Source organism: Euprymna scolopes, chromosome 17, assembly GCF_053919585.1.
Source record: "Euprymna scolopes isolate OS-2025 chromosome 17, ASM5391958v1, whole genome shotgun sequence".
NCBI lineage: Eukaryota > Metazoa > Mollusca > Cephalopoda > Sepiida > Sepiolidae > Euprymna > Euprymna scolopes.
Genome location: NC_136498.1, coordinates 93,900,453 through 93,921,438, shown reverse-complemented (window position 1 = coordinate 93,921,438; position 20,986 = coordinate 93,900,453). Strand labels below are relative to the sequence as shown.

The window sequence follows — 20,986 nt, the reverse complement described above, 5'->3', positions numbered from 1 at the left end:
GAAGTTTTAACAGTGAATTCTGTTCTCATAGTCACCTTATAGGTACACTTAGATATTCAAGATCGCTTCCATTGTCTTCCCTGGAAAATTTCACATATTAATACACTTTTAGTTTTTTATGTATCTTTCTTGAAACTTTCTTTCTGAAACTACTACTTCTACTACTACTACTACTACTACTACTACTACTACTACTAATAATAATAATAATAATAATAATAATAATAATAATAATATACTCTTATGAGTTTGAAACTATTGAGGATAATTACACTAAATTTGACATAAAGAGTTCTTTGATGCCGGCCATAATAAAATTATGAATGCTAATTATGATAGTTGAAGTAGATAAATAGTTTTTGACTAGTCCTTAATAAACACATAAGATTATATCATTTATTATTGATGTAGATGTCAAGTATGATATGTATTCAAAAAGTTGTGGAAGAAAAAGATACAGGGATAATGATTGGAATGAGATTATTTCACAGAAGAGAGATTACAAGTTTCTCTCTACTCTATCGTTGTTGACATGAAAGATGCTCGACTGAGTTCCAGTCTTTGTTTTTTCTTTGTAAGGCATTTACAGCAAGAACTCGTCTTCTAATACAGCAAAAAAGACATTCCTTTCTGCCAGAATGTATTTAGCATCAGCCAGAATTTTCATGGCCAGCTTCTTTGGAAAGGTTTTGTACTTGTGGAGCACATTACTGTGGACTGATTTCCTGCTGAATACAATTTGATCATATTCAAATCCAATGTCAACAAATTCTTGTCAGCTAAAAAGTAATTAGGCGTAATTTATACCATTGATCGATGTTAGTACTCCATTAGTGTTCCTCATCTTTCATCTGGTATTCCGCCCTATCTCATTCATTAACCTTGTTCTCAGGTGTCTCTTGGTCTTTATAAGTGGTCAACCCTGACAACAATAAAAAAAGCGCACATTAAATTATTGCAAGAAGACCATGCTATTACACTAACAGAAGCATTCCATTTTCTGTTGAACCATCATTTATCATTGATAGACAGGGATCGATAGTCGTAATTGTCTGGAATCAATGGTAAAACTGAAAACTAAGGTTCACACTGGATGACCCTTATGCAATGAATATGAAGCAAGTGAAACTCATTCTACATGGACCTCAAGGGAATGAGAATTTATTGGGTTTCTCAACCAGAAATTGGCATACTCCATTGTCGTTCTAGTAATGCGTTAAAACCTATTAATATATTTATAAATTATTAACTGAACACCCATTGACACTACTTTCGTGTTTACCAATTTATTTTGTTTGTTTGTTTTACTCACATTTGTATTATTAAGAAAATAAACAAAATTGCAAAAATATATATTTAATGAAGTCACTAAAGAGTTAACCGGTACATCTAAAGGGTGATCAGCTCTTCAAAAAATTAAGATAGAAAAAAATAAAAAAGTTAATCAACTTTTTAGAGAATTTTATAATCCATAGCAATGGCCATTATGTTTGCAATGATAAGTTTTATTTTTTCAAAAACTTACATTTATACAAAGGAGAAAATACACAATATAATTGTATCTGGAACTCAGATTGAAATCTCGTACTACAAATCTACAAATTCTTGTTAAAAACAGTTAAAACCCAATTAAACATATATATATATATATATATATATATATATATATATATATATATATATATATATATATATATATATATATATATATATATATGCACGAGTTCTTTTTAACAAACATATGCATTTAGAACTAATGGATTGAATTCTAACTGAATTTTGCATTTTGGACTGGCTGAAAAAGGATAAAGGCTCATCTGAAAATTATTAATCCAAAAGAGAGGGGTGTAAAACAATATACTAAGATACTTCTTAAATGTGCAATCATAAGCCAGTTGAGCAGTAAATTATAATGTTTCTAATTGCTTTAGTTTTTTATTCCTTAAGTGCTTACATTTACACACATCTACAGGATGTTGAAGATAAATTTAACACTGTTTGGAACAGAAAGATAAAACGTTGTTTAATAATTGATGTATGCTCAAAACTCAAAGTGCATCAATTGGAGAATCTGAATGATATCCACTTCACAACTGTAACCTCCAATTTACTACTTTTTTTTACATAGGCATCACTACTTATCAAGACCAAGAGGCCACTCGAGGATAAAAGTTAAAGAGTGGACAATTGGACAATATAGCAATCGTTAGTAATGGAAATTCAGTAAATTTGTAAACTTAAGTGGAACGGCTCATCAAAAACTTGTTTACATTAGACTTGAAGACAACCATATTATAGTCAGCTGGAAAGCAGGAAAACGGAAGACAGTTCCATAAGCGTTCAGTTCTAAGAAAGAAGCTTTGTTCATGGAATCTATCTAGGTTTAGACACAGATAAAGAGTGGGGGGAATTATTGATAGTGTTTTCTGCTAGACGAGCGTTTCTTGTGAAAGTTTGATGAGGGTACATCATAGAATGCAGCTCAGTCGAGCACTTGCGATAAAGCAGAGACAAACTCACAACATCTTTTCTGTGAGAAAGAGGTTGCAGGGAAGAGAAAAGGACATCCCCTACGAGACTATGAAGTCTATTTTGAACTCTATCAAGGAGGAATAATCCTTTCTAGCAGTTCCTGCCCAAATTTGGCAACAGTACTCCATCCTTGGGCGTACCTGACTCTTATATAGGTAGAGAATTGCATCAGCAGTGAGATATCTACTAGATCGATAGAAGGATCCCACCATTTTTTTCAGTGGCCTTGGCAATGGATTTAATGTATGTGTTCCATTTCAGATCAGGAGTAAAGGTCAAGCCTAGAAGCTTGTCAAAACTTGAGGCCTCCCCAAGACGAAAGCCATTCATTTCAATTGATGTCAGATGGGGGTCAGAGCATTGATGATGTAAAGATAAAAGCTTGGTTTTACATGCATTAAAAGTAACAAGCCACTTCTTTCCCCATTGTACCATGTGATCAAGATCAGAGGAAGGAGAATCAGAGAGAACTTGGTCGTTTACGATCTTAGATGTGCTACCATAGATAGTAGTGTCATCAGCATAAATGTCTACGAATGATGTAAGAATGTGATTTGGAAGATCATTAATGTAAATCAGGAAAAAAGTTGGGCCTAGGATGGACCCCTGAGGGACTCTAGCATTAATACATTGGGCTTCTGATTTCTGCCCATCAACCACTACTCTTATGAACCTATCAGAGAGAAATGATTTAATAATTGAGAAGACATTTCCAGCTATACCGTAGCTGGAGATCTTGTGAAGGAAACCTTTATGCCATACCCTATCAACGGCCTTTGATATGTCAAGAGCAATTGCCCTAGAAAGGTAGCCTCCATTGAGAGATTCACTAATTCTATGAGATATAACTGTAAACACATCTGCTGTAGATCTAGCAGAACGGAAACCATATTGCATGTCACTAAGGAGGTGTTTTTTGCTTAGATGGTTGACTACTTCTCTATTCAACACAGATTCCAGCAACTTACTCATGACGTGGAGGAGACTTATTAGCCTGTACTGAGAGGGAGATGATCGATCACCTGAATTCTTAAATACAGGGTATGCTGATGAGATTTTCCAGGGTGATGGGAAGCAATTCTTATTCCACATTAATGATAAATAATACTTGGTGAGAGATTATAAGTATAATCCTAAAAATTTCATCCCTTCAATTATTTTTGTGTGTGGGTGGAGGATAATAAATATGTGATTTTTCCTCTAAAGATAGCAGACATTGATACTATATTGTATGAATCAGCAGTTTTCATGTATGGAAACAATATAACTTTTGAAAATCGTGAAAGATGTTATCCCATAAAAATGATGATTTATGATTATTTATTAGTAACTTTGTGGAAGAACAAGAATGAAAATGACAAATCATGGAATGTAAATGTACGCCTTTTAATCTATTTGAGTTAAAACTGAGGCAACTATATCTTTCTAATAGTGCATTAAACTTGGAGTTTAATCAAAAACTGTCACATTATATATATATATATATACATATATATATATATATATATATATATATATAATTATTGATATTAATAATGTATTTATGCAAACATTGACAGCAAGTTCCACAGTGCTCTATTTGATTTTTTACAAAGAGCTTTGCATTAAGCTAAAATAGTAACAATATCATTCAACAACAGTGCTCAACCTAACATGGGACACTTATATATACTAGTTACACCTCCCTAGCGTTGTCTGAGTGGATGCATAATTTGGTGGAAAGTCTCTAAAAAGTAATTCAAAATATTGATTTTAACGTTTATGATTTCTTTTAATCGAATTTCAGAAATGGATTGTAGCTTTATCTTATTGTTTTTTGATGTCCAAAATATTTAATAGAAAAAAACTTTAGTTATATTTATGAAAATTATATAAAGGCAAGCAACACACACATATGTAAACATGTGATAATATTTAATAAACATAAAGATGAGTTAATTTAGTAAATTAAAGGGAAGTATGTTTAAACACCATATGTTTAAACACCATATGCAATGGACCTGAGGTAATCTCGTCAGCATCGAACAAAGCCTAACTCTTTGCAGCTAATTCTACCCTCTCTGATCAGGGCCGCCAACTCCTCGTATTTCCATATGTGTCTGAAAACACATTATGCGACATACAAATATCTGTGTGTGATGTTGCCAAGCTAATCAAAAACAGCATTCCTATTATAGTGCTCAAAAAGCTTCAACCAGAACTAGCTCCCATACTTACAAATCTGTTTAAGCTTTGTCTTAAGAAGAATTGCTTCTCCACAGCCTGGAAAACCTCAACAGTATATTCTGTATTTTAAAATTCTGATGATCGATCATCTGCCTCTCACTACAGACCAATCAGTCTCCTGTGTGTCATGAGTAAGTTGCTGAAATCTGTGTTAAATAGAGAAGTAGTCAACCATCTCAGCAAAAATAACCTTCTTAGTGACACGCAGTATGGTTTCTGTTCTGCTAGATTTACAGCAGATGTGCTAACAGTTATATCTCATAGTATTGGCAGATCTCTCAACGGGGGCTTTCTTTTCTAGGGCAATTGCTCTTGACATATCAAAGGCCGTTGATAGGGTATGGCATAAAGGTCTATGCCACAAAATCTTCAGCTATACCATAGCTGGAAATGTCTTTTCAATTATTAAATCATTTCTCTCTGATAGGTTCATAAGAGTAGTGGTTGATGGGCAGAAATCAGAAGCTCACAGTATTAATGCTGGAGTCCCTCAAGGGTCCATCCTGAGCCCAACTCTCTTCCTGATCTACATAAATGATCTCCCAAATTACATCGTAAGATCATTCGTAGACATGCTGATGACACTACCATCTATGGCAACACTTCAAAGGCTGTAAACGACCAAGTTCTCTCTGATTCTCTCTCCTCTGATCTTGATCACATGGTACAATGGGGAAAGAGGTGGCTGTTTAATTTTAATGCATCTAAAACTAAGCTTCTATCTTTCTCTATGCTCTGAGCCCCGTCTGACATCAATTGAAATGAATGGCTCTCATCTTGGGGAGATTCCATGTTTTGACAAGCTTCTAGGTCTGACCTTTCCTCCTAATCTTTGATGAAACTCGTACATCAAATTTGTTTCCAAGGCTGCTGGAAAAAATGGTGGGAGCGTTTTACCACTCCAGTAGATCTCTCACTGCTGATGCAATTCTCTATCTGTATAAGAGCCAAGTATGTCCAAGGATGGAATACTGTTGCCACATCTGGGCAGGAGCTACTAGAAGCAGCTTATCTTGCCTTGACAGAGTTCAAAATAGATTTCGTAGCCTAGTAGGAGATATGCTTTTCTCTTTCCTGCAACCTCTTTCCCACAGAAGAGACGTTGCGAATCTGCCTCTATTTTATCACTATTTTCATAGGAAATGCTCATCTGAACGCCAATCTATGGTCCCCTGGCCTGATTTTCATGAAAAACACTTGTCTAGCTGAAACTACTATCAATAATTTTTCCCACTCTTTATCTGTGCCTAAACCTAAACGTAGATTCCATGAACAAAGTTTTTTTCTTAGAACTGCACACCTGTGGAACTCTATTCCATTTTCCTGCTTCCCAACTGACAACAATATGGTTGTCTTCAAGTCCAACATAAACAAGTTCTTGATGAGCCGTTCCCCTTAAGTAATCCAATTTACCAAATTTCCATTACTAATGATTACTACATTTTCCCATTGACTACCGTACACTCATTAACCTTTATCCTCGAGTGGCCTCTGGGCCTTGATAAGTGGTGACTTCTTTGTAAAAAAAGAAAAAGTAACTCCAGATTGTATATTCTTAATTATAAAACTTTTTGTTGTATTTTACTATATTTTCTTTATTTAATTAAATATCTGATAAAAAAAAACTAATGATGTGTAAGGTTCATATGAACTTGTAGTGTGTTCTCAAAAACCTAAGAAGCAAAACATTTATATTTTCAATGGTGATAGTTTTAAAAAACAAAATTGTGAACTGAATTCTATTAAAAACCAAATCTTTTAAAATTGATTCTGCAATGTAAAGATGCTTCCAGAAAGGCAAGGTTTTTCTTCTAGTCTTATCCTACGTAGCCCTCAACCAAGAAATAGGGTCAACTATTTATAACTAAAGATATTTTATATTTTTGGCCATTTTTATAACTCTGTCAGTTAGGCCATGATGTTTTGTTGGTGAGAGTTGTGTGTTGGATGGGAATTGATAAACAAAAACATAAAACACAATGCACAGGGAAGAATTTTTTTTTTTTTTTCAGAAACTGATTCTATGGTAGAAGAAGTGAAAGAGGTGTGATGCTATGTTAATATAATGTGATAAACAGTTCTTTGGCCAAACATATAAATATAGAAAGATATGATAGAGGTGTCTTTACTTTACTCAGGGATATGTTGATATTCCGCTGGTCCTTGTTAATTCAACTTTAGTAGACAAAAAAAGATGTCTTTGTTTGGTTATCAAGCAAGTCCAAATTTCCTAAGAGAGGTCATACCCCGAAGCGAGTACTTGTAAATCTTTTCTTAAACTATTAAAAGTGCTTTAAAAAGTGTCACACATGGTTTGGCCCAGGAATTAGTATACTCAACTCTATAGCCATTTATTCTGTATTGTTTTATGATATCTTTTTTTATGTGTGCCTCACATTTGATTCAAATGCGGGGGAATGAGTGTAAACCTTACATCTGTTATTTTGAGGGAAAGATGTGAAAAAAGGAAGAAGCACGCTACAATCTCCGTTCATCCGGATGTGCCTTTTTTTCTAATAGTCAGAGTACGGGGCGGGGAGAAATTCGTTCTTGTACACTTTTCTCTTCTCACACGGATCTCTTTAAGAGATTCACTCTGTTGATTGATATGTCATGCTCAAGTTTGAAACAGTATTTTCATTGTTAAATGTGTGGATTGTTTTATTTTTCTAACAAAATCCTTTTTTTCAGCTGTGCATCCTGTTCAGTGCGAAGGTTGTCATCGAGAGTCATTCATGGGATTTCGATATAAATGTCAACGTTGTTACAATTATCAACTTTGTCAAGACTGTTTTTGGAGAGGTCGAACCTCTGGTAACCACTCGGACACACATGAAATCAAAGAGTATTTGAGTTATGTAAGTGGACTTACTGAATTTCTTTATTTTGATCATTTCTTTTATTCTCTCTCCTCTTTTCAAAACAGTTTATTTCTGCATACAAGATAGATCTAGATTGAATAAAACAAAGCCAGCAATTTAATAAGTGATAAGTGACAATATCATCAATTGATTAGAAGACAATATCAGCAGAAAAGATAAAAATAGTTAACAAGAACAAAGTATTATTATTTAAATTGTTTTTCTTCAGACTATTGCATATAATATACATGTATTGTATGTATATGTATAATATATATATATATATATATATATATATATATATATATATATATATATGTATTGTATGTATATGTATAATATATATGTATTGGCTATAATCATGTTGATACATGGGTTCCTGTTATATCACCAAAGTTAAGCAACATTGAGCTTGGCTAGTATTAAATGAGTGACCAGTTGGGAAGACCAAGTTCTGTATGCAACAAAAGATCTTTTCAAATTAGCTATAAAATCATATACAAAGCATATTAGATTTTTGACATTAAATGATCCAGTGATGGGTGATATGCTATAAAGCCCATCAATCAGTTAAACTGAATTTCAGATATGTTCAAGCCAATATCCTCTCTGATTTTCTTTATGGTGATATCTATGTTATATTTCTCTTAGTCTGTCTGTCTGTCCATTCCACCTTTTCTAGGAAACTACAAAGCCGATCTAGCTGAAATTTTGTATGGACTTTTGTTATGATAAGGTGCGGCAAACTAAGTATTATGGTATTGTTTAAATGCACAGTTAGGGATTAACAGAGATTAGTATTTGATGCAATACAAATTAACCATATTCAACTATCAATTTAACATAAAACACTTATTTTAAATCAATAGGCTGTAACTTTTTCTCATTCTTAATATGCCGTGAAGTCTGGGTTTTTTTTTTATATTTAGTTTAGTGGAATTACAGTTAGGTTGAAAGATGATAATCAGTTTGCATGCAATAAGTGTAAGATAATGAGAACTCAGATGTGAAGAAAGTATATTTAGAGGGCGAAGCTATTGTTTTTCAGAAGTTTTGTTCATTTGGTGAATCCATTGGAGCACATGAAAAAGTAGGAAATTTGTGTGACTGCAAAAGTTAGGAATGGATGGAGTAAGTTCAAAGAACTTCTGTCATTACGAATCAGCAGAATGTTAGTGTTGAGCAAAGGAAGAGTCTATCAGGCATGTATTGAAATTAAACCGGGCCAGTGAAGTTTGAAGATAAGTGTTGCATGGAGAGAAATGATATAATAATATTATGATGGATGTGTAATGTGAGTCTTGAAGACAGGTTTAGATTTGATGACTTTAGAGAAAGGTTGAATCAAGTTGTATGGGGAAGTGTGCAAAACAGAAGACTTCCTTGGTTTGGTCACATAATAGAATGAATGACATTTCAGGGAAAGGCCAAGAAAAACATGGGAAGAAGTGATTAGAATGAACTTAAGAGAAAGAGAAATAAATTAAGATTGGCCAGAGATAGGTTAGTTTAGAAGTCAATTTCTAAAAAAATCTTGGACATTTGGTTTATTCTTGATTTGGTCCATTTACAAGCGGATTATGTATGTGTGTTTTATATCAACGCATTCAGTTATGATTTAACTTGTCATTTAATGTTGTTTAATACAAGTTTTCAAGTTGAATGCTCAGTACATTATAACAGCGAAGGTACAAAACGACTCCAGCCTCGTTTGTGCTCACCACTTGTGTGGACACACAAACATCAGCGATTGATCTTCGCTCTCTTTCTTTGGTGCGATAAGGAAAGTGCATCTTGTGATATCATTTACCTGCAAGTTCAAGCAAAGATTTATTAGCAACGCTGCTTCCTTCACCAACCAACAAACATTTTAAGATATGTTTTGCTTCTCTTTTTAAAATGATCAGTTTTCAATATTTGGAAATTCAACCCTCAAATTCAATTAAATCTACATGAATATGAGAGAAATATATGTCCATCTCTCCGCTTATGTGCATTAATTACTTTAAGGCTATAAGACCTAAGAACGTCAAATTTAATAAGAATTATTCTCTACCAATAGTGATTGTTTCACGGGGACATATTATTTTTTACAAAGGACTCTCTCACAGAGCATGAAACTTCCACCAAAACAAAAGATCAGTGATGGATATTGGCCCTTCCTCTGTGATCAAATAAGGCAGGTACATCCTGCGAGAAGTCATGTGATATTATTTACCTGCAAGTTTCAGTCAAAATTTGTTAGCAACGCCACTTCCTTCACCAACCAACATTTTTAGATTTTTTAAAATCTTCTCCATTTCTTTTACTAGCAATTCAGCCCTATGTACTGTTAATTAAAAAGTTTGACTCATGTCCAGGTAACCTACATCTAAAATTTTAAGTGTTTAGACCCAAAATTGGTGGAGGAGTTTGGTAGAGTTCTCAACGATCAAATCGTTGAACTTTGACCCCTTGGCAGACAAATTTTTAGCCGAAAACCGATTAAAAAAATTTTCCCAAATTTCAATACCACCTATGCCAAATTTCGCATCTGTAGACTGAAAATTGAAAGAGTAATTTAGTAGGGAAATCTACACAGACAGACAGACACACACACACACAATTTCACTTTTATAGATATATAAATTATCAGTTTTTAGTGATTGGCAATTCCATTTACCAATCAATATCAATGAGACTTATATGAAATTTGACCTTGACCTTGAAAAATAGTGTGCACTATCCCTAGGTCGGAAACCAACAGCATGTCAAGTTTGGTCATGATCGGTCTAGTGGTGTAGGCTGTTGGAGAGTAATGATGATAGTCCCCTGCACACCATTTTTCAAGGTTATATCAAATATCAAATATATATAGACTATGACCATAACATTTGACCATAACCTTGAAAAATGGTGTGCACCATCCCTAGATGGGGGACCATCATCATGCCAAGTTTGGTCATGATCGGTCTAATAGTGTGGGCTATATAGGTCTAATAGGCTATGACCTTAACTATCTGTATGCTATTAGACCTAGGAGTATGAAATTTGATAATGGATATTGTTCTGCAGGGCAATATTCTTTCTTATAAAAAGAGTTTCTCACAGAGCATAAAACCACAACCAAAACAAAGGTTTCTTTCTGATTTAAATTTTTAAACCATTGCACAACTTAATGCAGAGTCTTCAAATTTCGGCCATTTCAAGACTCTCTAGCAGGGCCATAATTCCACAAAATAACTTGGTACTTGTGCATTTAACGAACCAGACGTAACTCAGCATTTGCTTGGCTTTGTCCAGCGCATGACGTCAACAGCCGGATAAAACCGAGCGTTGCCAATGAAATAAAAACAACACTACAAAATAACTGTAAAATGAAATTGTAAATGTAGAAACATCCAAAAATAAATGAATAAAAAAACAAAAACCTACCGTTCATTTATGTTTTTTTTTAATTATTATTAGTATTATTGTTTGAAATTGTTTTCTGTTTGCAAAATAAATACATAAAACATTTTTTGCAAATAAATAATAGTTAGTAATTTTTTTTACTGAAACATTTTTTTTGTTTTTCAACCATTTATGTAAAATAACCAACAAAAATGATATTTGTAGAATATTTTTTTAAACAAATAATAGTTAGTAATTGTTTTTTATGAAGCGTTTTTTTTTTCAACTATTTACGTAAAAAAACATAAAAAAAATCATAAGAAAAAGGAAAGGAACAAAACTTTTTTTTTTTGCCAGGAACAAGGAAAATTCTTTTTTTTTTTTTTAAACCAGAATCCCTGCGAGATTTTTTTTTTTTTTTTTGCCAGGAATATATTTTCTCAGGAGAATGTATTTTCCTCAGACTTTTGGAGGGCATCAGACGACAAAGTGACCGGAGGTTCACCGTTAAATGGTGATACCCCTCCTCTCCTCCCACTTTGCTGTAAGCCCTCCAACAGTCTGATACGACTGTGGTCCTCGGCAGAAAGTATTTTCTTATTAGTGGAAGGAGGGTTTTGGCATTCCTATTTGGTACGTTAACCAAAAAACCCTCCTTTCTGGAGGGGTCAGCATATCCACCGAAGACCCAGACCGGTGTTAGATGTCTGCCGACATATTTCTCTGGCGGTCAAAGAAGACAAATTCATCGATTTCGACCATATGGCCTGGCCCTCCTATCTGCCGGAGATTCCTGAGAAAGTAATCCCAGCATTTATCTCGCAGGAAATTCTTCCAGTCCACAATTGTGTGGCGTGACCGAAACCCACATTCGCACTGGAGATTCCTAGTCGCCGCCATCTCGAACATCCATATTGAAATTCTCGTCTGCTGCTTAGCGTGCGCACACACGCACGTCGAGTTGAAAATAAGCACGCAGCGTTTTGATTGGCTGATGCCATGTTTTGTCAGACAGCAGCAAAACCCGAGCTGTTGACGTCATGCGCCAGACAAAGCCAAGCAAATGCTGAGTTACATCTGGTTCGTTAAATGTACAAGTACCCATAACTTTTTAAGCCTATAACTTTCTTACTATTTTTTTTTTCAATTTTCTTTTGCTGGGGATGGGGCATCCTATTGCATTTCAGAGACTCTAACTGTGAAATCTTTTTAGGATTCTAACCATCACGTCAAATGCAATTTTTTTTATATCTCTCTTGCATTTGGTTCACCGAGTATCTTCTCCAGGTAGTTTTCTTTTAGTTCTTTTCCATAGGTCCAATGGCTCCTATGATTAGTGGAATGATTAAAATCTTCCTATGATTCTAGTTTCTTTTCATACACAGTTATTTATTTTCACACGTTTTTTGCACCGTATTATATATTATTATGCATTATTATATCCCAAATATAATGGAGATTTTGTGTCTGTATGTTTGTAACCAAACGTTTGAACATTATTTAAAGGTAACCTGGTGTTTACATAATACATCAGCCATTATACATCAACTTAGTTAAATCTGATGAACAGTGTTATTTATCATGGTTTTCCTTTTAAATAATATTTCGAGTTTTATAAAAAAATCTCTAAAAAAACACAAAAACAAAAAAATGTTTTATTGTATTTGTGGCTTTCTTTAACAATATAGGATTATCAAAAAGGTCACAGGTGAAACATTTTGTTTTTAAATAGGATCAGTGCAATGTAAAGACTCTACCCCTAAGTTACAAAGATGTGGCTGAGAAGGAAAGAAGACATGTTATACTTCTTTGACCTGGATATTTGGAGGAAGCGGTAGATGTGAGGGGCGGGTCAGTCAGCTTATCAGCTGGGCCACTATCAGCAGCCTCTGATGGGTGTTTTTTTTTATTTGAGGACACGCACGCACGCGCGCACACACACACACACACACACACACACACACACACACACACACACACACACACACACACACACACAATGTATTCAGACTGTTAATCTATGTCTTCTCCCTCACAGTTATTCTACCTCAAAGCCAAAAAGATTTTTAAAAGAGGTGCAGAAGCAGATCCAATTTAGGGAAGAGAGGAGCCTAGAATTTTGTCTTCATACGGCTCTATAGGGCTTTCTCAGTAGATGGATACAGGATACAATCCGTATAATACTGTTTCTCTATGGAACCTATAGACGTGGAATTACATATTTTAATTTAATCTATTGTTAAAGAACTTGACATGCATTTTTATTTGGTCAAACGAGGATGTAAATACAGGTAAGAAATTGTCTTGTTTTTTTGCTTAGAAATGTTTATGGGAATTAATTTTTACTTTTCCTCATCTCAGACATAGGTATATATTAACAATGAGATGTAAGGAGGCTACTACACGGGGCCAGATTTATAAGGGGCATTTTTAAGTGGGAAGTTCTGCAACAAGATGTTTATCTCTACTATTATATAAAAATCACTTTGTGTGTGTGTGTGTGTGTGTGTGTGTGTGTGTGTGTGTGTGTGTGTGTGTGTGTGTGTGTGTGTGTGTGTGTGTGTGTGTTCATCCCCTATGAACTCCGGAATTGTTGGATTAATTTTTCTGAAATTTTACACAAATATTCGTAATGTATCTGGTAGTATTCTTAGATAGGTTTTGTATCAGAATGTCTTTAAGTATCGATTATCAATAATCGTTAATCAGAAACATCTGATTAAAGAAAGAAACTATCCAATTTTGACCAAAGTTAACGCGTTATACTACCTAATATCACAAGTGCATTTCAGAAGTTTTATTATCGCACAAGCAGAAAGACCTGGCGCATCAACTGTAGGTTCTTTTCTATGACATGTAAATGAATGTTTCTGCACAACTGGACCATGATACTTTACTTTTGGATTTTAAACTTTAATTCAAACCGTTATATAAAAGTAAATTTTATAACATTAATAGTAGATTTTGTACATTGCCATGTTGTCTACAATGTATTGTGAACTAAGTCACTGTGGGGGAGCCATGTGAAATGTCATCCCGGTACACCAGACTGGGTCCCCAACTAGAGAAGGCAATTAATTGATCTTATTGAAAAATGGGTAATTTTACCGATTTTGATGACAATAAAATATGGGGAGGGGGTATTCGTTAATCCTCGTTTAATCTCAGGCAACATTGGGCCTCTCTGCTAGTATACATTTAAATTTCTGCATGGAGGTTAAGTTAGGGAAACTGGGAGCAGGGAAGGAATATAAAGAATGTTATAATTTGAAACAATTTTATCCAATTAATCAAATCAATAAACAATAACCTAGGTATTTCTATTAAACTTCACAAACATCCAATTTAAAAAACATAAAAGGGAAAAAGTACCGACATGCAACAGTTGTTTAATATGTATGTATGTGTGTGTGTGTGCTGTTGAACACTATGACTAAGTTTACTATATATGTACCGTTGATTCGAGAACTTTTTCTGTTCGATATTGATGATGGCTTAATATCAAGCTGCAGAGTCAAAGATGCCTTTGCAATTGGGTTTGAATCCTTCAACCGGCAGTAATTAGTAATTAGCAATTAGTAATTAGTATCTCTTACACTGAAGATTGCACAAGCATGAAACATTAGTGTCTGTAAGTAATAATAATAAATAAAATAAATATTTATATATGTCTGGTTTATCTGTGCAGGCATGGAACTTTACATATCACCACAGAAAATAATCGAATGGGGTTAAATCTAATGAATGAGGTGGCTAATTGTAAGTCCGTTTCCTGAAATTATTCATTCATCAAATGTTTCAAAATGATTTTCAAAATAAATTTGCAAATGTGTTTGGATATTATGATGAATGGACAAACCAAGCTGAAATAAAAAATAACCGATGTCAAATATACAATTACAAAATTTTTTTTTTATCAATTTAAAGTTTACAACCTCTAAAAAAATCACATATGTGTGTGTGTGTGAGAAAGAAAATTAAAACTAAGTTGAAGTTTACAATCCAAATTTATTGTTCGACTGAATACTTCAAAAAACAATTTACAAAGTCCTTATTCTGTGGAGTTTCAAAGAATGCTATTCTTGCTATTCTTCTAATCAGAGGACAGAAAGAAATTAGCAAATTTTGGGGGAGTATTCAGTCGAACAATAAATTTTTGTTGTAAAGTTCAGCTTACAGTTTTAATTTTCTTTCTCTTATAATAAGCTCTAATCTCTATTGTGTATTGAGCTTTTTTATTCAGTTGGGATTAAATTATCTATATATAAATACAGGTATTTATATTAGATTGAAGTTTACCATTGCGTATATCAGGTAAACACTTCAGTTTTTTTTTATTTATTTCATTGTGTGTATGTATATATAATATCTAATATTGCTCAATACAAATATTACTATTATTAGATCAAATATATTTGTTTTTTTTCTTTTGTCTTGTACAGTGAATACCAACGTTTTAGTCTAATTCGTTAAATTGTTAGCGTTGTTAGTGTAATATAAACATTCTTTTCTGCAATTTGATTGAAACATAATTTTTAGTTGGTTACATTTATATATGGGCTCTACTTTTTCGAATAAAACGATATTGAGCTTTCTACTTTGCAGGTTGAAATAAAATTTATTGACAACTTGACTGATTTTTTTACTTGACGTAGTCGCCGACGCTGTTAAAACAGTTGAGCCGCTGATGATATATATATATATATATATATATATATATATATATATATATATATATATATATATATATATATATATATATATATATCGTAGACGACGAAACACGTTTCAGTGGATAATTACATTTTTAAAATAATACATATACCGCTCCCCATGTGAGGGTACCAAATTTGTTAAAGGGAAAATTATTTCCAGCTCGCATTTAGGTAAAAATGCTCTTTCGTAAATAATTGAATTCATTCAAAACATATCGCTAAAAGTAAAACCAAAACAAACAACATTTAAGTACATCGCGATATATCCAGACAGTTGACGAGATGGGTCAGAGGTAAGGGTCTTAGGCTCATTACCGTGGGGTTCCAATTTCGAATCTCGCTATATTCAGCTACTCTGATGAGTTGTAGACGATGAAACACGTGTCAGTGGATAATTACATTTTAAAAATAATATATATATATATATATATTGGTTATTAATTTTATTGTTTCAGACAAGAATTGAATGATGCAGTTGCCATAGTCAGTTTTTGTTTGAGTACTTTTAGATCCATCTAATTCCATCATCAAGGATAATTGACACGAAATTGTAATTTAATAAAAAAAAATATACTTCTACAATATTGTAAAATCATAAATATCCTTGACCTTCAGGCCACAGAACATCAGTAGAATTTCACAGACATTTTATTGCACTTGGATGTATGTTTTTTTTAAATATTTTCTTTTCCTATCAATTCTGGTGTTCCACGCTGATAGTAGATTTGTAGAGATAGAGAATAGCCTCAGTTGTGAAAAAGTGTTTAGAGTGATAAAGAGAATTGATTTTACAAGAAACAGAAAGAGCTATGGATCTTACAGTGTTGTGTCTATTCTAGATCCGAAACTGTTTCTTCTCTATATAAATGACCTTCCAGGGAATATTATTGAGAAAGCTAACAACTATTCTGATGATGTTATTTTCTATTCTGCTATTGCTATTGTTTCTTGCTCATCTCACATGGATCAGTTGAAATATGCAGCTGATCTGAAATGGCTTATTTCGTTTGATTCTGCTAAAACTCAGCATGTGTCTTTCAATCGTAGGCGTGTCCTTTTTCTTCCTGGTATTCTTATGGATGGCTCTATCTATGAGAAATCGTCTCTAAAACTCCTCTCTGTTTCTTTCTCATAAAATCTTTCTTGAAGTTTATATATTAGATCCATTGCTCTTTCCGCTTCTCATAAAGTCAGTTCTAAATTGCTCTAAACACTTTCTCATACATGAGGCTGTTCTCTGTCTATACAAATTTACTATCACTATGGAGTACTGTTGTCATATTTGGGATGGTGAATCTCTGTCCCATTGAGAATTTTTGATAAAGTGCAGAAACATATCTGTAATTTGACTGCCCCCCATCCTTTCTTCTTCTCTGCAACTACTCTCTCACAGACGTGATGCTGCTTGTCTCATTCTTTTTCTAAATACTATTATGGCATGTGTTCTTCAGAATTGACTGATTCATTCCTTGTTTCCTTTATTCCAGCTGGTTTGACTCATTGATCTCGACCGATTCATTGTTTGGACACCTCATTGTAATACAGCTTCTTATTTTAGCAGCTTCTTCCCTTGAACTTTTATGGAACTCTCTTCTTACTTATTGGTTTCTTGCAATCTACAACTTTGGTCTTTTTAAGACTAAGGTCAATAGACATATCGTGTCTTTGCGATAATCATCTTTCATTTTTGTTAGTTCTTTACATCAAGTGCTTGGACTGGGTCGATTTCCATAGTTTCCAATTTTTCAATTTTGACCACTTAGCAGTTATTTTTAATCGTATTTGTTTCACAGGTCCAAATCCCGTATATATCAAGTTTCAAGTCTGTAGACCAAAAATATATGGAATAGTTTAATAGAGCCCATTCAGAACACACACAGACGAGGTCATATATATATACATATGCATATATATATATATATATATATATATATATATATATATATATATGTATATATATATACAAGAATAAAAAAGCATTGGAAATGCAAAAGGATATAGGGATGGTATGCCAAAAAGTATGCAAACAAGATAGCTATGAATGGCTAGGTACATGGAAATAGAATTGCATCCAAAATATAGCTCTATAGCTTTTCTCCAATCTTCATTCCGTGCCATCATTATGGTTGTAAAAAGCTATAGGGCTATACTTTGGATGCAATTCTATTTCCATGTGCCTAGCCATTCATAGCTATCTTGTTTGTATACTTTTTGGCATACCATCCCTATATCCTTTTGCATTTCCAATGCTTTTTTATTCTTGTTAATTAGTATTTTTATTTACAGTCTTATTTTTAAACTTACATTCATGATAGTATTGTCTTTTTTAGGAGGCGGCTCATTGCCGCCTCCATTAGTAGCAGGTCGCTTCCTGCTGGGTTTTAGGTCTTTGGGTTTTGGGCCTTAGGAGTTTCCTCTTGGTCCTCCATCGGTTCTATATTACATAGAGAGTGCTACCGCCTCTCTGATAAAACAGTTAGAGTATTATAAAGTTCTAAAATGTTCATACCTTCACTATTAAATTTTTCTTGGTTCATTCTTTGGCGTTTTGGCAAAGATTTGGCAGTTTTTGATATTTATATTTATAATAGTTTGTGCATGAGGCAGCTTTTTTCCCCTTGGGATCCCTTTTATACCGTGCTTTTGAGTCAGCACGTGAGGCAACCTTCTTTTTTTCTGGTTCTTTGTTATAAAGAGCACGTGAGGCAGCTTTTTTCCCTCGGAATCCCTGTTATACCGTGCTTTTGAGTCAGCACGTGAGGCAGCCTTCTTTTTTTCTGGTTCTTTGTTATAAAGAGCACGTGAGGCAGCTTTTTTTCTCCTCAGAATCCCTGTTATACCGTGCTTTTGAGTCAGCACGTGAGGCAACCTTCTTTGCCTCAGGATTTGCAAGATACTTAATTTTTATTATTTCAGCATTTTTCTGATAGTATTCTTTTTGCTCAGATAATACCTTGACTTTGTTTTTTTCATAGTCTATATTTCTCTGAGCTTTTTTACTACGTGCTGACTTTGGCATTTTTTATTAAATGTAAACATATAACACTTATGTGTATCTTACTATAATATCACTTATCTTATAGCAAGACAACTCTCGTAGAATTGAGATACTGCCCCGTCACCAATAGTTAAAGTGTGGAACGGTATATACAACAATAGTGTAGTTGTTATCTTTATATGAAGTCCTAATCAGTGACAGTGTGAGGTTACTTGGTTAATTTATTGTAGTTTATTTTAGAAAACTTACTTATTGTGTATAGTAGCCACAATATCTAGTTATTTTTGTGGCTAGGGCTTGGATTTTGATTCTTTTTGGTCAGCTTCTAGTGAGTTCTTAGAACATGACTTTCTTGCAGTTTCTTTTGCGGTTAATTTAACTTATTTCCTTTGGTGAGTTCTTAGAAGAACTGGTCTGATCTACTTTTCTTAGCGAGCGAAGAGATTCAGCTGCATTTAACAATGGTTGCTATAGTGTATTTTTGCGCATGCGTGAGAATTTCAAGTTTCCTCCTTATTTTTCAATAGTTTGACAGTAGTCATGTGTCTTTCTGCCAAGAGCGACAGACGTCAGTGTTAGCCGTGATCGTCTAGAGGTTAGGACCCCACGTTGTGGCCGTGCTAACCTAGGTTCGAATCCTGGTCACAGCATTGACATTTTGTACATATTTTACAGTCCAAAATCTGAAGAATTATTTGTTTTTATAACATTGTTTTTGACGTCGTACTTGCTGATAGGTTACTCTTATAACAATTTTGATCAACTGAGATAAAGATTTCGTGGTTTCATTAACGCTGGTGGGTTACTGTTTAAAGAAAAAACCTTAACGTTCACCTCAAATATTCAGCGTCCAAGAAATATAGGCCACTGGCAAACTGGAACGTCTGTGAGCATCCGGTGTATTATTTGGAGTTGTCCCTTTTGAGAGAAGTTCCGTGTTCGAAGTGGTCTGTCTACATTGGGTATATAGTGTTTAAAACTTGTTATTACACGTAATCTTATTTAATTATGGGGTTAGCTAAAAAGCGATGGGTCACTGCACTTCTCGATGTAAAGAGCAGTCGATTGATGCTTGAACTGTTGTCAGAGACTGTTCGTACACCGAGATACATCGTCTCAAAAGAAAGAAGAAAGAAGAAGAAAGAAGAAAGAAGAACAATTGGCCATTTTTGTACCCTTTTTTTTTTGCTCTCTTTTGACATTTTAACCGACGTTCTGACACTCGCTGGATTCGTAAGACGCTTCTCTGTAAGAATATGTGCTTTTTGAAACTTATAAGTTGATTTTAGTTGAGATTTGGATAGTTTTGTTTTGTAGGCGTATATAGGCCATCCCTATATAGAGAGTGCTACCGCCTCTCTGATATATATATATATATATATATATATATATATATATATATATATATATATATATATATATATACTAGCATGCTGCCCGGAGTTGCTATGATATTTTAATTTATGCAGATGTTGTATTTATTATTTAGGAGACAATTCTCTATTGATTATTATAGTGTACCAAATGTATAGTAGTTACTTCAAAAGTAAAAAAATAAAATTTTAAATAAAAAATCTTGGTACCATCAGCTAGAATCGAAACCAAAACATATGGTTCTCCAGCATTTTTCATTACCATTTGAGCTACGTCTATACACATATAAGACTTTAAAAATAACGTTGATAAAGTTATAAATATACATTTGCCCATGTGTAGAAGTAACATGTTTAGTCAACTTACACCTGTGAAGTTCCAATTGTTTTCAATTTTTACCTCTTAGTTACTGGTGTTACTAGCTAAAAACCAAATCGAATTTCTTCGACGGATTGAAATCCCCTATATATCAAGTTTCAAGTCTGTAGACCAAATATTGACAGCGTTGTTTGGCAGAGACCGTTCTGTACAAAACAGACAAGGTCACTTATATATATATATATATATATATATATATATATATATATATATATATATATATACTGACCAAAAACAAGAAGAAGGAATAACATCATATTTGTATTGTTTCGACATAAACCAGACAATTTAAAATTTTATATTATTTAAAAATTTTCGTAGTTACATCTCATCAGATATGTTTGAAAAAAAAAATACAAAGTTTGTACGTATCTTGATACATTTTCATTCCATTAAAACTACATCGGGCAGTGATTACCATCCCCTCATGTTTTTAACATCTCCACCATTTCCCAATAGTTTCAATGGAATGAAAATGTGTCAAGATACGGACAAACTTTGTATTTTTTTTTTCAAACATATCTGATGAG

The 20,986-nt window shown here is 33.6% G+C and overlaps 1 protein-coding gene across 10 annotated transcripts in view; it reads left to right on the top strand.

Moving 5' to 3' along the window:
• LOC145296848 (dystrobrevin beta-like) overlaps positions 1-20,986 on the top strand; it is a 541,375-nt gene that overhangs the window by 301,838 nt on the left and 218,551 nt on the right. For all 10 annotated transcript variants that reach the window (XR_013870040.1, XR_013870041.1, XR_013870039.1 and 7 more), the window contains one exon: positions 7,450-7,616. Coding sequence is in view for 7 of the 10 variants with exons in the window: in XM_080142975.1 (XP_079999101.1) it covers positions 7,450-7,616 (167 nt within the window). In the remaining 3 variants the exon portion in view is untranslated. The remainder of the gene's footprint in view (positions 1-7,449; positions 7,617-20,986) is intronic.